This window comes from Dicentrarchus labrax, unplaced genomic scaffold (genome assembly GCF_905237075.1).
Source record: "Dicentrarchus labrax unplaced genomic scaffold, dlabrax2021, whole genome shotgun sequence".
Lineage (NCBI taxonomy): Eukaryota > Metazoa > Chordata > Actinopteri > Moronidae > Dicentrarchus > Dicentrarchus labrax.
The window spans coordinates 27,842,144-27,857,842 of record NW_026136702.1 but is presented as its reverse complement, the minus strand read 5'-3'; the positions used below and the strand labels follow the sequence as shown (position 1 = coordinate 27,857,842).

At 44.2% G+C, this 15,699-nt stretch overlaps 1 protein-coding gene and 1 long non-coding RNA gene across 5 annotated transcripts in view; one reads left to right on the top strand and one right to left on the bottom strand.

The window, feature by feature from the left end:
- The window catches only part of pi4kb (phosphatidylinositol 4-kinase, catalytic, beta), an 11,438-nt gene extending 3,747 nt beyond the window's left edge, over window positions 1-7,691 (bottom strand). Inside the window, 8 exon segments of the mRNA XM_051379062.1 lie at window positions 400-504; window positions 1,137-1,246; window positions 1,349-1,576; window positions 2,770-2,997; window positions 4,299-4,343; window positions 6,081-6,431; window positions 6,976-7,629; window positions 7,631-7,691. Coding sequence (XP_051235022.1) covers window positions 400-504; window positions 1,137-1,246; window positions 1,349-1,576; window positions 2,770-2,997; window positions 4,299-4,343; window positions 6,081-6,431; window positions 6,976-7,629; window positions 7,631-7,666 — 1,757 coding nt within the window. The 5' untranslated portion in view covers window positions 7,667-7,691.
- Window positions 7,692-14,903: 7,212 nt separating this feature from the next.
- LOC127351548 (uncharacterized) lies at window positions 14,904-15,400 on the top strand. 4 transcript variants are annotated; one of them, XR_007880914.1, is made up of 4 exons: window positions 14,904-15,046; window positions 15,134-15,189; window positions 15,294-15,329; window positions 15,372-15,400. It is a non-coding gene; the product is annotated as an uncharacterized LOC127351548 (long non-coding RNA). The 4 variants fall into 4 exon arrangements; XR_007880912.1 differs by lacking the exon at window positions 15,294-15,329 and adding an exon at window positions 15,244-15,293 and having other exon boundaries at window positions 15,134-15,175; window positions 15,358-15,384; XR_007880913.1 differs by lacking the exons at window positions 15,294-15,329; window positions 15,372-15,400 and adding exons at window positions 15,244-15,293; window positions 15,330-15,356 and having other exon boundaries at window positions 15,134-15,175.
- Window positions 15,401-15,699: the final 299 nt, after the last annotated feature.

Below are 15,699 nucleotides of genomic sequence, written 5' to 3'. Positions count from 1 at the left end.
ACTACAGGCAGACATATTTAACTAAAGGTATAAATATAACTACAGTCAGACATATAAACTATTGTCAGATATATAAACTACAGTCAGAAATATTTACTACAGTCAGACATAGAAACTACAGTCAGATATATAAACTACAGTCAGATATATAAACTACAGGCAGACATATTTAACTAAAGGTATAAATATTAACTACAGTCAGACATATACAGTCAGAAATATTAACTACAGTCAGACATATACAGTCAGAAATATTAACTACAGTCAGACATATAAACTATTGTCAGATATATAAACTACAGTCAGAAATATTAACTACAGTCAGACATACAGTCAGAAATATAAACTACAGTCAGAAATATAAACTACAGTCAGACATTTAGACTTAGCTTCACCTACCGGACCTTCTCCTCCCAGGGCTCCTTCAGAGCCACAGCTGAAGGGTCCTCAGGGTCCCGTTTGAAGGTGGTGGGAGCCTGAGCCAGCTGCTCTGACAGACGCCGCCTGAAACACACACATTGATTATCTGCTGATTGATCGTTTCTGATGTCACTGATCTGCAGTATGACAATCACAAACAAGATATACTGTGTGTGTACTGTGTACAGTGTGTGTACAGTGTGTGTACTGTGTGTAGTACAGTGTGTGTACAGTGTGAAGTACTGTGTGTGTACAGTGTGTAGTACAGTGTGTGTACAGTGTGTAGTACAGTGTGTGTACAGTGTGTAGTACAGTGTGTAGTACAGTGTGTGTACAGTGTGTAGTACAGTGTGTGTACAGTGTGTAGTACTGTGTGTAGTACAGTGTGAAGTACTGTGTCTAGTACTGTGTGTGTACAGTGTGTAGTACAGTGTGTGTACAGTGTGTAGTACAGTGTGTGTACAGTGTGTGTACAGTGTGTAGTACTGTGTGTAGTACAGTGTGAAGTACTGTGTGAAGTACTGTGTGAAGTACTGTGTGTGTACAGTGTGTAGTACAGTGTGTGTACAGTGTGTAGTACAGTGTGTAGTACTATGTGTAGTACAGTGTGTGTACAGTGTGTAGTACAGTGTGTGTACTGTGTGTACAGTGTGTAGTACAGCGTGTGTACAGTGTGTAGTACAGTGTGTGTACAGTGTGTAGTACAGTGTGTGTACCTGATGTCTCCAGCAGCGATGAAAATGGGCTCTTTGCTCTCCAGACTGGTGATACTGTCCACTGAGAACTGACTGATGTTATCACAGCTGTTGGTGTGGATCTCTGGGAGCTGCAGGGAGGACGGACAGACAGACAGACAGTTAGCTCTGATAACGATGACATCACATTCTGTCTGAGGACACCTGTGATGATGATGTCACCCCGCTCTCACCTCCACCTGCAGCTCGCCGATGTCGTCCACAGACCACGCCTCGTCGTCGTTGTCGTAGTTGGGGACTGTGGAGAAGCTGCCGGCTCTCTGCTCCGCCGTCATGCCGCAGTCTGGCAGGTTCTCCACAGAGCGGGTGCTCCTGATCCGGTTCTCTGGGATCCGGATCGGAACGCTGGACGTCTCAAAGTTCTCACACTCCAGAACCTCCACGTAGATCAGGTACGGAGCCTAAGTGGGGTCACAGAGGTCAACAGAGGTCATATGACCTCGTCTATATCCCCCCCCTCATTAATTTTGACACAGGAGGGTTTGTTCTAGGGATCGACCGATTATCGGCACCGATATATTTTTACGCATATCGGCATCGGCCTTTTTTTTTAATCCGACGTCCGATAAGAGATCAATTTAAAACTGGGTTATTTTGGCTCTGATGCAGCCGCGCCTCTCTGTCTGCTGTCACTACTCTGTCTCCAGCATTGTCCCACCCACAGCACCACCTGATTGGTTACACGTTCTGGTTACACGCAGAGCCACGGCACGGGTAACAGCCAATCAGCAGTGAAAGCTGTGCATGCACAGTGCTCACACACAGTTTTGCCACCATGTAAAACTGGATTCAAAACCCAAAATCCTGGGAGCTTGGTTTCGAAGGTAAGTTAAGGCAGCAGACTCTCCCGAAATTGTAATAAACATCCCAGTCCTCTACAACTCACAACTACTAGTACTACTGTGAGCCCATTAACGTTATAGAAACAAGCGGCAGCTCTGCTCACTCGCAGTCCCTCCAGACGGCCTGTTAATCACTGGAAACAAGGTTGCTCATATATCGATATGGAATAGTCCATGATAGACTCACATATCTGTGCAAATTTGATTTAACTCTGTTTTATTTACTTTATAAAATTTCAGGGAACTATTTATTATTTATTTAAATTTTCAGTTAACTTTATAAGAGATGCTGCTGACCCTGGGAGCACCCTGCACATTTTGTTTTTGTTTGAACTTAAAACAAAGATAAGTGAAAGATTAACATTTCACTTATATTGAACTTTGGAAAACTTTATTTACTGTAGAAAAGTTTAGGGAGCTATTTATTTGTTTAAATTTTCATTTAACTTTATAAGACATGCTGAGCCCGGGAGCTCCCTGCACTTTTTGTTAGAATTTTAAAACAAAGATGTCTATTGTCTAAGATAAAAAAAAAAACTAACATGTTGCAAATCTGATAAGCTGTATGCTTAAAGGCATTTAAACGAAGTTAAGTGTTGGAGTTTTTATTATTCAAAATGATGACGCCAATATTTTCCCTTTTACTGCAAATGAATATCGGCTCCAAATATTGGTTATCGGCCTCCTTGACTACTAATAATCGGTATCGGCCCTGAAAAAACCATATGGGTCTATTTCTAGTTTGTTCTCACCTTGTCCTTGGAGTTTAACACCACGGCCTGCGTGTGCGGCACTCGGACCACGTGGTGGTCGAAGGCGGCGGTCGGCAGCCAGACTCGAGCCGGCAGTTTGTGGTTGAGCAGAGACAGTTCTGAGACCAGCCGCTGGGTCTTCTGCTCTTTAGTGGGCAGCGTCGCCAAACGCTTCCCGATCCCCATCAGAGACTTTATGAACTCCCTCTGAGGAGCCAGACGCACCGGCTGCAGACAGACAGACAGATTATTTATTTATCATTATTTATTGTCAGACTGACACATTTCATCAGAGAAAATTTAAATAAAACGGTATGAAGCAAAAATAATGGACCCTCCCAAAGTCCTGCCCCTGTTTACTGAACTTCTCCATAAGACTCAATACTATCAGAGTGCAGCTGCCCCCTGCTGGCTGTTAAAGACACTGTCATTATCCACTGATCAGCACTAACACTGTGAGCACTGGACTCCCTGACTGGTCCCAGACCAACAGACTGCACTGTGTGTTCTGACCCCTTTCTATCAGAACCAGCATGAACTGTTTCAGCAGCTTGAGCTACAGTAGCTCGTCTGTTGGATCGGACCACACGGGCCAGCCTTCACTCCCCACCTGCATCAATGAGCCTCGGCCCCCCATGACCCTGTCTCCGGTTCTGTTCCTTCCTTGGACCACTTTTGATAGGTACTGACCTCTGCAGACCGGGAACCCCCCACAAGAGCTGCAGGTTTGGAGATGTTCTGACCCAGTCGTCCATCACAATGTGGTTCTTGTCAAAGTGGATCAGATCCTCACGCTGCCCATTTTTCCTGTTTCTAACACATCAACTCTGTTCACTGTCTGCCTGACATACCCGCCCCCCCCCCCAGACTGACAGGAGCCCTTATACCCCCCCCACTCGCAGTGCTCACAGTATTAGTGCTGATCAGTGGTTGCATCTGAAAGCATCTTCAACAAGGATGGATGTACATTAGCTAGTTAGCATTGTGCTCTGTATCAATAAATAAACATAAAGATAAAAACATCCAATCAAATTCAAAAGGAGATCAATGAGTCATAAAAACTCACCAATCAGAGATCTGAAAATATTGAACCCATTTATGATGTCATCATATCTATATCGGACTGTTTGGCCTGAAGTCACCTGACCACTTACAGTCTATAACGATTAATAATCTGTTGATCTTTTATCTACTTTAACCATTTTAAATTGTTTTTGCTTCATAAGTTTTATTGATAAAGACGACTGCTTCACACCAATATTGTTGTCAGACTTTGATATTGATCAGGGATCACACAAACACACAGACACACACAGACACACAGTCCTGATTGGCTCACCAACACCAACAGCTGATTGGATCAAACAAAAACAGAATTACTGGAGGTGAAGTCTTCATACGTGCAGCTCCTTTTTATTTCCATCTCAGCTGAACTTCTGGGACTTCACCTCACACAGAACCACAACCAGAACCACAACCCACAGCCTCCATTTCCCACAATGCACCGTGGAGGGAGAACATGAACTTACAGGACCAGCCTCAAACTCCAGACTGTCCGAGCTGGAGCTGCTGTCCTGAGGAGGTCAGAGGGTTTAGAGGATGTGAGATCAATGTGATCAGAAACTCAATGATCCATATGTTCCTCTTAGTAATAATAATAATAATAATATTATTAATAATAATTATTATTATAATAAATGAGATGTAGACAAAAAACGCTAATTTTACATTGCTGATAAACATAACTTCCTAATTAAAGTCTGTATTAAATTATTCTGACCAAACCTTGTTGGTGATTGTTGGAAAGGCGAACAGACAGTTCTGGTTCTGTCCAGTTTTATGATTATCTGTTCTGTGAATGGAGTCTGGTTGTTGAGATGCTGCTGCTCTAGTGTGAGCTGTAGCTCCTGTAAACACTCTACAGGTGAAGCTGTTACCTCATCCTGTAAACGCTCTACAGGTGAAGCTGTTACCTCATCCTGTAAACGCTCTACAGGTGAAGCTGTTACCTCGTCCTGTAAACGCTCTACAGATGAAGCTGTTACCTCGTCCTGTAAACGCTCTACAGATGAAGCTATTACCTCGTCCTGTAAACGCTCTACAGGTGAAGCTGTTACCTCGTCCTGTAAACGCTCTACAGGTGAAGCTGTTACCTCGTCCTGTAAACGCTCTACAGGTGAAGCTGTTACCTCGTCCTGTAAATGCTCTACAGATGAAGCTGTTACCTGTAAACGCTCTACAGATGAAGCTGTTACCTCGTCCTGTAAACACCCTACAGGTGAAGCTGTTACCTGTAAACGCTCTACAGGTGAAGCCTACAGGTGAAGCTGTTACCTCGTCCTGTAAATGCTCTACAGGTGAAGCTGTTACCTCGTCCTGTAAACGCTCTACAGGTGAAGCTGTTACCTCGTCCTGTAAACGCCCTACAGGTGAAACTGTTACCTGTAAACGCTCTACAGATGAAGCTGTTACCTCGTCCTGTAAACGCCCTACAGGTGAAACTGTTACCTGTAAACGCTCTACAGATGAAGCTGTTACCTCGTCCTGTAAACACCCTACAGGTGAAGCTGTTACCTGTAAACGCTCTACAGGTGAAGCCTACAGGTGAAGCTGTTACCTCGTCCTGTAAACAGGGGTGTAACGAGTCACCAAATCCACAGTTCGGATCAGACCTCGATTTTCGAGCCACGGTTTGGTTCATACCGCGGTTTTCCCCGTTTTATTTGTTATCTGATATTACATTAAGTGGACACGGCAGAAATCTTACATTACAGAGCGTCAGTGAACGCACCACTGCAGATGTCACTCACTAACGTTAGTTTCGGTTTGGACCCACATGCGGTGCACTTGAAAACTGAATCACTAGTGAGTTTATGAAACGTACTGCTGATGGAGAAAGTCAGCAGAGACACACAGGGAGAAAGAGAGACAGAAAGAGGCGGAGCAAGAGGGCGTGTTTGCTGTGAGTGACCAGAGGTCCAGACTAGGTGTGTGTGCTGTGGGTGAGTGTGGGGAGAAGAGAAAGGGAGCAGATTAAAGTAGTAAATAAACAGTAACCTAGAATAACCTACTGTCAATACAAATACGATATAGGCGTACACCGCTACCACCCCACGGGCCGCCGCCACCTCCGCAGTTAAACTGTCTTAACGAGAGCTCAACAGTCCAGGGAGCAAGTGTGTCGCGGTTCTGTCTCTCAGATCGGCGACACGAGACCGTGGACTTTTGTGTCGCGATTTCGGTCTCGGTTTCAAAACCGTTACAGCCCTAGTAAACACTCTGCAGGTGAAGCCTACAGGTGAAGCCGTTACCTCGTCCTGGCTGCTCTCCACCTTCGGGTTGCTGGCCGTTCTCTTCAGGTTGCTGCTCAGACTGATGCTGACTGTGGCGTCTGATTTGGAGCGCTGATGTGTGCGTTTGGAGGGCGACAGGCCGTGTTCTCCTATGGCGGCAGGGGACGCCACGGGACAGAAAGGGGTCAGAGTCAGAGGGTCCCTGCGAGCTCGAGGCCCCGCGGGTTTGAGTTCGTCAGAAAGGATGAGTTTCCTCAGTTTGGTTCCTCGAGAGTGGCGCTGGGTGGAGATGTGCATGTCGGAGGAGTACGCTCCCAGCAGCCAGGCACACTGCAGGCTGAAGGAGATACTCTGTCTGCAGCGGTGCACCTGCAAGACAACGTGCAGGGTTACAGCTCACAGACAACACAACGACAGGTGAGGCATTGTGAGGTCATCACATTCATCATCATCATCAGTCACTACTATTAGTGGAGTTGTTCTGTCTGTCTGTCTGTCTGTCACTCTCACCCCAACAAAGTTTTTCCTTGCCCTTGTCTCCAAGGTCTTGCTCATGGTGGTACTGTTGGGTCTCTATAAATAATTCGGTCTAGACCTGCTCTATTTGAAAAGTGTCCTGAGATAACTGTTATGAATTGGCCCTATACAAATAAAACTGAATACTACTCTGTCATACATCTAATCTAAAACCATCACCACTATTATGACTTTATTCTTGTAATTTCCCCCCAAAAATAAATATTTTTTTCTCTTAGTCTGGCCCTAACACTCCGTTGTAGTTACTGTTACTACAGTATAGATAATATATATAATATATATATTATCTTTATGGATGATATTGATCAGAATACACTGTATTGATCATATTGAACAGAAACTCAGACTCTGAGGTGTCTCCTCCATCCACACCCACCACATATGGTTTGATGGCGTCCCCGACGTCCTCGTCCATGTGGATGTACATGTTGAGCAGCTGCGGCAGGTAGAAGTCCACCTCCTCGTGGGGGAAGCTGAAGAGCCGGTTTCCGATGTATGCCTGGACGCCGGGCTCCTTGGAGTTGTGCAGGTAGGAGATCGCCATGGAAACGTCAAACAGCTTGGACTCAAACAGGCGGAGCAGCCACGACTGTTTGGAGGGATTGTGTCTCTGCCGCCGCCGGGCGCTCTTTACTGAGCCGGGGGCCGGACCCTCTGGGTCATCCTCCTCACGGATCTTAAGTGGTTTCACTGGGGTGTTCAGAGCGGGGGCAGCGGGGGGAGAGGGAGCGGCGGAGGAGGGAGCGGCGGGGAGCTCTGAGTCCGGCCCCTCCCCATTCTGCAGGTCAGTGACATCACTGTCCACCTGCTTCAGCTTCACCTTCTGCAGAACCTCCTGACACGCCCGGTGGGCAACCTCCGCGTCTATCACCAGGCTGAGCTCCGCCACGCCCTCGCTGATCACTCCCAGAGGGGGGGTGACGGCCTGGGGGGGGCCGCAGGAGGAGGAGGGGGTGGAGGGGAGGGACAGGGAAGGGGAGGAGGAGATGGAGAGAGAGGGGGAGGGGCAGGGGCTGTTCTGATCAGAGGGGGGCGGGGGAAAGCTCCGGCTCCGTGTCCTCCATCATGGCCACTGGGAAGCTCCGCCCACCTCCACTGAAACAAAGACAGAGGTCAGAGGTCATTGCCTTTATTTGTCATTTATCACAATAAACTAAAGGAGGAGCTAACGTTAGCATCAGGCTAGCTCTGAGCAGCATAAAGTGTATGAACTAATGGAGCTAACACTGACTAATCTGATTACAGGCTGTAATCAGATTAGTCAGTGAGTCAGAGGGAGATCCACTCACTGTTCCAGATCAATATGCTAATGTTAATGTAATGACATCATCAGTTACATCTGATCATTGGGATTGATCATTGGGATTGATCGATCACAACCAGAGAAAACTCTTGGCGCTGCCTCAGCTTGTAGCTGCAGCTGTGGGAATGCGCCCGTATTATTTGCTGAGGGAGTTCACGTCCACCATTGTTATCGCTGTCTACATCCCCCCGTCAGCTGATGCAGCGGTGGCCTGTGAAGTCATCAGCTCCGCCACCGCTAAACTGCAGACTGAACATCCGGATGCGTTCATGGTCATTACAGGTGATTTTAATCATGCCTCATTGAACAACACTTTAAATTACTTCCATCAATATATTGACTGCCCAACCAGAGACAATAAAACACATGATTTATTATATGCTAATGCCATGGACGCATATGACGCCACAGCCCTCCCCCCCCCTCGGCAGGTCAGACCACAACCTGGTCATGATGACTCCCAAGTATGTCCCTCTTGTGAGAAGGCAGCCTGTGCACACCAGGACAGTGAGGAGGTGGACACAGGAGACCGCTGAGGCACTGCAGGACTGCTTCGAGTCGACAGACTGGGATGTACTCTGTGAGCCACATGGGGAGGACATCGATAAGATGACCGACTGCATTACGGATTATATCAGATTCTGTGAGGACACCACCATGCCAGCCCGGACCGTTCACTGCTTCTCCAATAACAAGGCCTGGAATGACAAGGCACTCCTTAGCCAGAAACTAGCGGTGACAAAACTGAACCGAGAGGCAGGACGTGCAAGGACTACAGAAGAAAGCTGGAGGCCAAGTCAACAAGAACAGTGGGAGGGGGGCGGCAGAGCACACACAGGGAGAAGGGAAAGACAGGCGACATCGGGAGCCTGGATAGACCAATCATAAACCAGTTTTCAACAGGTTTAGCCACCTGCTCACCTCCGACACCCCCAGCCCCCACACACTCACACTGTCCCAACTGGCCGACCCCCCCCAGCATTCCCCTGACAACACCCCCATCTGCCTCCATCGCCCCCTACCTCCGCCCCCCCTCCTCCTCCTCCTCCTCCACTGATGACATCTGCACCAACCCCGCCCAACGGTGATTACAGGCAAGGTAAAGAGGCAGCTGGAAAGACTGCAGGCCCTGATGGCATCTCACCCAGGATCCTGAAGACCTGTGCCAGCCAGCTGTCCCCTGTACTGGGACATCTGTACAACCTCAGCCTGAGTCAGGAGAAAGTCCCATTGCTGTGGAAGACCTCCTGATTGGTCCCAGTCCCCAAGAAGTCAAGGCCATCCGATCCGGCAGACTACAGACCAGTCGCCCTAACATCGCATGTGATGAAGGTCCTGGAGAGACTGGTCTTAGCCCAGCTGAGGCCACAGGTGAGGACGTTTCTGGACCCTTTGCAATTTGCCTATCAGCCCCATTTAGGAGTCGATGATGCTGTCATCTAACTGCTGCAAGGAGCCATATGCATCTGGATGGTGGGGGAGGCACTGTGAGGATCACATTCTTTGATTTCTCCAGTGCTTTCAACACCATTCAGCCTCTGCTGATGGGTGAGAAGCTGTGGGGGGTGGGTGTTGACGACACTATGATATCCAGGATTACTGACTACTTGACAGGCAGGCCACAGTTTGTCCGTCTGGGCAGTGTCCTGTCTGACGTGGTGGTCAGTGATACAGGAGCTCCACAGGGAACTGTGCTTTCTCCCTTCTTCTTCACCTTTTACACCACTGACTTTCAGTACAACTCTGAGTCATGTCACCTGCAGAAGTTTTCTGATGACTCAGTTGTTGTCGGGTGTATAAGGGAGGGAGATGAGGGTGAGTACAGGACACTGGTAGACAACTTTGTAGAGTGGTCCGAACAGAATCACCTGAGGCTGAATGTCAACAAGACCAGAGAGATGGTGATCGACTTCGGTAGGAAGAAGAGGACGCCTTCACAGCCACTACGGATCAGGGGGGAGGTGGTGGAGGAGGTGGAGGACCACAAATACTTGGGAGTGGTGATCGACAACAGACTGGACTGTAAATCTAACACCAAGGCTGTGTACAAGAAGGGGATGAGCAGACTCTATTTCCTGAAGAAGCTGAGATCCCTCAACGTGTGCAGCAAGATGTTGGAGATCTACCAGTCGTAGGGATGGGAATTGATAAGAATTGAATGATTCCGATTCCATTATCGATATTGCTTATCGATCCTTATCGAATATTAATCTAATAATATCCCCCGCCACCCCTTCGCTCAGAAAGAGATCCACCGCGATTTTTCAGAACTCTGTCTTTTTATTTTGACAGTGATGCAATTCACAGCACAACATTATTGAACTGTTACACTGAACACACAGTGCAGTGACTTCCAGCAATAATAATTTTACTGAACAACTGAACATACCTGAGAGACAGCATCGCTGACGTGAACATTTTTAACATGCCCGTCCGTCTTCATAATCCGAGCAATAGTTTACGACTGCAGCCTATTACATGTTTTTATTTAGAAAGATGAGCATGTCCACATGCTCGGGATGAAGACGGGAGCGAAGTCTATTTACAATAAGTCCCGCCGTGGAAAACACCCTCTCCGACGGCACAGATGTGGCGGGCACACACAAGGAAGCACTCGCTAATTTTGCCGGTTGGGGATATTTGTTTTCGTTGGTTTTCCACCAGAACAAAAAGCTATAAAAGCTATACGAAAGCTTTTCCTCGCAGAGTTTACATTGTACCTCTGTGTCACTTGTTTTTTTGAAATAGCTCCACATGGAACTTTTTGACGGTTGCTTTCCTTCTACAGCCTGGCATCTAGCCCGCCACACTGTGTATCATCAAATGCTACGCTGCCCCCTTGCGGAAGGCGCCAGTAATACAACATATTTTTTTTCCAGATACGATGAGCTATTCGATTTTTTATGATTTAATGACTATTCGAATATTCGAAAATCGATACCCATCCCTAGTTTGTATTAACTGGCTTTAATATCTGATCAGAGGACACAGCACAGACTATACACAAACAATGTGCAGCAACATCAGAACAAACCTAACAGTAGGTGAGCCATAGCCTCGGGCAGTGTTTCTCAACCAGTATGCAATGGCACGCTAGAGTGTGCCTCAAAAGATTATCAAGAGTGCTTTAGGATTAGGAAATTGTTAATTTTCACATTAATTGGTTCAGACAAAAAATAAAGGTTTGGCTTTTTAAGCCCAACTTCCATTATGTGCCATAAAAACTAAAAACACAGAGTGAAATAGGGTGGCCATTTCCTTCACATCCAAAAGGAGGACACTTTACATACACGGAGACACACAAGCAGATATTTGTTTGGTATGATCCGGTTTTAAATGTTAATGTTTTTCCAGCAGATTACATAAAGGTGCATACACATACACATAGCTAATAATAAATATACAAGATACAGCTCATGACAACGTGCCCTTCAGATTACACAGGTCTAATAACCATCATACAGAAACTGTTCTTAATGTTTTTATCTGGATGGATAAAGGCTAACGTTCTCTGTCACTGAGAGCTTGATTGACAGCCTGGTGGTAACTTAGCAACTGTGGTGAGCTCCTGTTGGCTAATCAACACATGGCTCATTAGAATATTTAAATTAGCCATGTGATAGGTCAGGACACGAAAATGTAACCAATGAAATTACTTATTTTTAGCCAATAAGTATAATAATTTTGTGCAGAAAAATGATGATGTCATTTAAAGTGACCTTCGGCATTAATAACAGATGGCGTCCTGTTAGCTCCGCTGTCTCTAGGTAGTAGGGTATCAAACACGCGACAGTCCTGCAAATGAATTGATGCTGTGTGGCCAAATGTTTCTGCTAGGGCTGGGGGTAAACGATTATTCGGGCGATTATTTTATTGATTAGTCGACTAATCTAACAACTAATTGGGCGATTAACGTGAGTTAGCTAACGTTAGACAGATAACGTAAAGAGCTACTGATATCTTCGTGCTACCGTTAGCTAGATCTAGCAGCTGTGCACTTTGGTGATGCTCTCTGAAACGGAGGCGACAACAACAGCAACGACAACAACAACGACAACAACGACAACAACAGCAACGACAACAACAACGACAACAACGACAACAACAGCAACGACAACAACAACGACAACGACGACAACAACAACGACGACAACGACAACAACAACGACGACAACGACAACAACGCTGGCAAAAGACAACAATCTCATGCCCGTGACAACGCGACGTGTGTGTTTCCTGTGTGCGGTGGCAAAATCAATGTGTTGCCCGTGTGTGTGTGTGTCTGTGTGTGTTCCTGTGTGTGTGTGTCTGTGTGTGTTCCTGTGTGTGTGTGTGTCTGTGCGTGTGTCTGTGTGTGTGTGTCTGTGTGTGTTCCTGTGTGTGTGTGTGTCTGTGCGTGTGTGTGTTCCTGTGTGTGTGTGTGTCTGTGCGTGTGTGTGTTCCTGTGTTCGGTGTGTGTGTGTGTGTGTGTGTTCGGTGTGTGTGTGTGTGTGTGTGTTCCTGTGTTACTCTGTGTGTGTGTGTGTGTGTGTGTTCCTGTGTTACTCTGTGTGTGTGTGTGTTCCTGTGTTACTCTGTGTGTGTGTGTGTGTGTGTGTTCCTGTGTTACTCTGTGTGTGTGTGTGTTCCTGTGTTCGGTGTGTGTGTGTGTGTTCCTGTGTTACTCTGTGTGTGTGTGTGTGTGTGTGTGTGTGTTGTCCTGTGTTACTGTGTGTGTGTGTGTGTTCCTGTGTTACTCTGTGTGTGTGTGTGTGTGTGTTTTCCTGTGTTACTCTGTGTGTGTGTGTGTGTGTGTGTGTGTTCCTGTGTTACTCTGTGTGTGTGTGTGTGTGTGTGTGTGTTCCTGTGTTACTCTGTGTGTGTGTGTGTGTGTGTGTGTGTTCCTGTGTTACTCTGTGTGTGTGTGTGTGTGTGTGTGTGTGTGTGTGTATTGGAGGTAGTTGACGTTGACTGCGTTCTGAACCAAAACAACGCTGCGTGTGTGATGTCATGGCGCATTTGCAACGAGCAGAACCGATAAGTGGAATCGTTAAGCGGACACGGTTCCAAGGAATCTATTCACTGGGCACCGGTTCTGAAGAAGAACCGGTTCTCGATTCCCATCCCTAACCAGTCGGTTGTTGCCAGCGCCATTTTGTTTGCTGCTGTGTGTTGGGTCAGCAGCATCAGAACCAGCGACACCAACAGATAAAATCATCAAGAAGGCTGGCTCTGTACTCGGTCCGTGGTGGAGAGGAGAGCGCTGAATAAACTGTCATCCATCATAGACAATGATCAGCACCCTCTCCATCACACAGCGGTCAGACAGCGGAGCACCTTCTCTCACAGGCTGCTCCGCTGTGGAAGGGACACACACAGGAAACCTTTCCTGCCACAATAACAGCTAAAACTCTGCTCATAATAACAACAACAATAACAACAACAATAACAATAACAACAATAACAACAACAACAATAATAATAATAATATAAAATAAAGTCAAAAAAAAAAAAAAAAAATAATAATAACACACAATAAAAAAAAAAAAAAAAAAAATATAATAATGAACACTGTTATCAATAATAACAATAATAATAATAACAACAATAATAACAATAATAATAATAACAACAATAATAATAATATAATAAACACTGTTATCAATAATAACAATAATAATAATATAATAAACACTGTTATCAATAATAACAATAATAGCAACAATAATAACAATAACAATAATAATAACAACAACAATAATAACAACAACAATAATAACAATAATACAATAATAATAATAATAATATAATAATGAACACTGTTATCAATAATAACAATAATAACAATAATAAACAACAACAATAATAATAATATAATAATAAACACTGTTATCAATAATAATAATAATAATAACAAAAACAATAATAACAATAATATAACAACAACAATAATAATAATATAATAATAAACACTGTTATCAACAATAACAATAATAACAATAATAATAATAACAACAATAATAATAACAACAATAATAATATATAATAATAATATAATAATAAACACTGTTATCAATAATAACAATAATAACAACAATAATAATAATATAATAATAATAATATAATAATAAACACTGTTATCAATAATAACAATAATAACAATAATAATAACAACAACAATAATAACAACAATAATACAATAATAATGATAATATAATAATGAACACTGTTATCAATAATAACAATAATAACAACAATAATAACAATAATAAACAACAACAACAATAATAATATATTAATAAACACTGTTATCAATAATAACAATAAAAATAATAATAAACAATAATAATAATAATAATAACAACAATACAGTCTCCAAGCACCTTATATGTTTCTGTCTGTTCACTGCACCTGATATTTTTACTCTGCACTACAATTAGACTGCTTATTTATATATTTTATATATTTTATATATTTTATATATGTCTGTGTGTAATGCTGCTGCTACACTGCAATTTCCCAGCTTGGGATCAATAAAGTATATCTCTCTCTATATCTATCTATCTATCTATCAGAGGGGATTGATCAATCACAACCAGAGGGGTATTGCACAAAACCAGGATAAGGGATTAAGCCGGGATATGTTGGTTATCCTGGTTTAATTTAGCCTCAAGTCGGTTGCATGAAAGCTGTTAGCCCGGCTGTTAGCCCGGCTGTTAGCCTGGTCTGGAGCAGACTAACTGCAGAGAATAAATCACCATAGTAACTTGGCCGAGATAAATTTGACCTGCTTTCATGCAACCACACACAGGTAAATACACACAGGTAAACACACACAGGTAAACACACACACACAGGTAAACACACACAGGTAACCACACACACACAGGTAAACACACACAGGTAAACACACACAGGTAACCACACACACGTAAACACACACAGGTAACCACACACACACACACAGGTAAACACACACAGGTAAATACACACAGGTAAACACACACAGGTAACCACACACACACACACAGGTAAACACACACAGGTAAATACACACAGGTAAACACACACAGGTAAATACACACAGGTAACCACACACAGGTAACCACACACACACACACAGGTAAACACACACAGGTAAATACACACAGGTAAACACACACAGGTAAATACACACAGGTAAACACACACACGTAAACACACACACACACACACACACACACGGTAAACACACACAGGTAAACACACACAGGTAAACACACACAGGTAAATACACACAGGTAAACACACACAGGTAAACACACACAGGTAAACACACAGGTAAACACACACAGGTAAATACACACAGGTAAATACACACAGGTAAACACACACACACACACAGGTAAACACACACAGGTAAACACACACAGGTAAACACACACACACACACAGGTAAACACACACAGGTAAACACACACAGGTAAACACACACAGGTAAACACACACAGGTAAACACACACACAGGTAAACACACACACACACACAGGTAAACAACCGACTTGAGGCTAAATTCATCCAGGGTAACCAACATATCCCGGCTTAATCCCTTATCTGATACTTATTGATACTTATTGATAAACACTGATACTTATTGATAAACACTGATACTTATTGATAAACACTGATACTTATTGATACTTATTGATAAACACTGATACTTATTGATAAACACTGACACTTATTGATAAACACTGACACTTATTGATACACACTGACACTTATTGATACACACTGATACTTATTGATAAACACTGATACTTATTGATACACACTGAT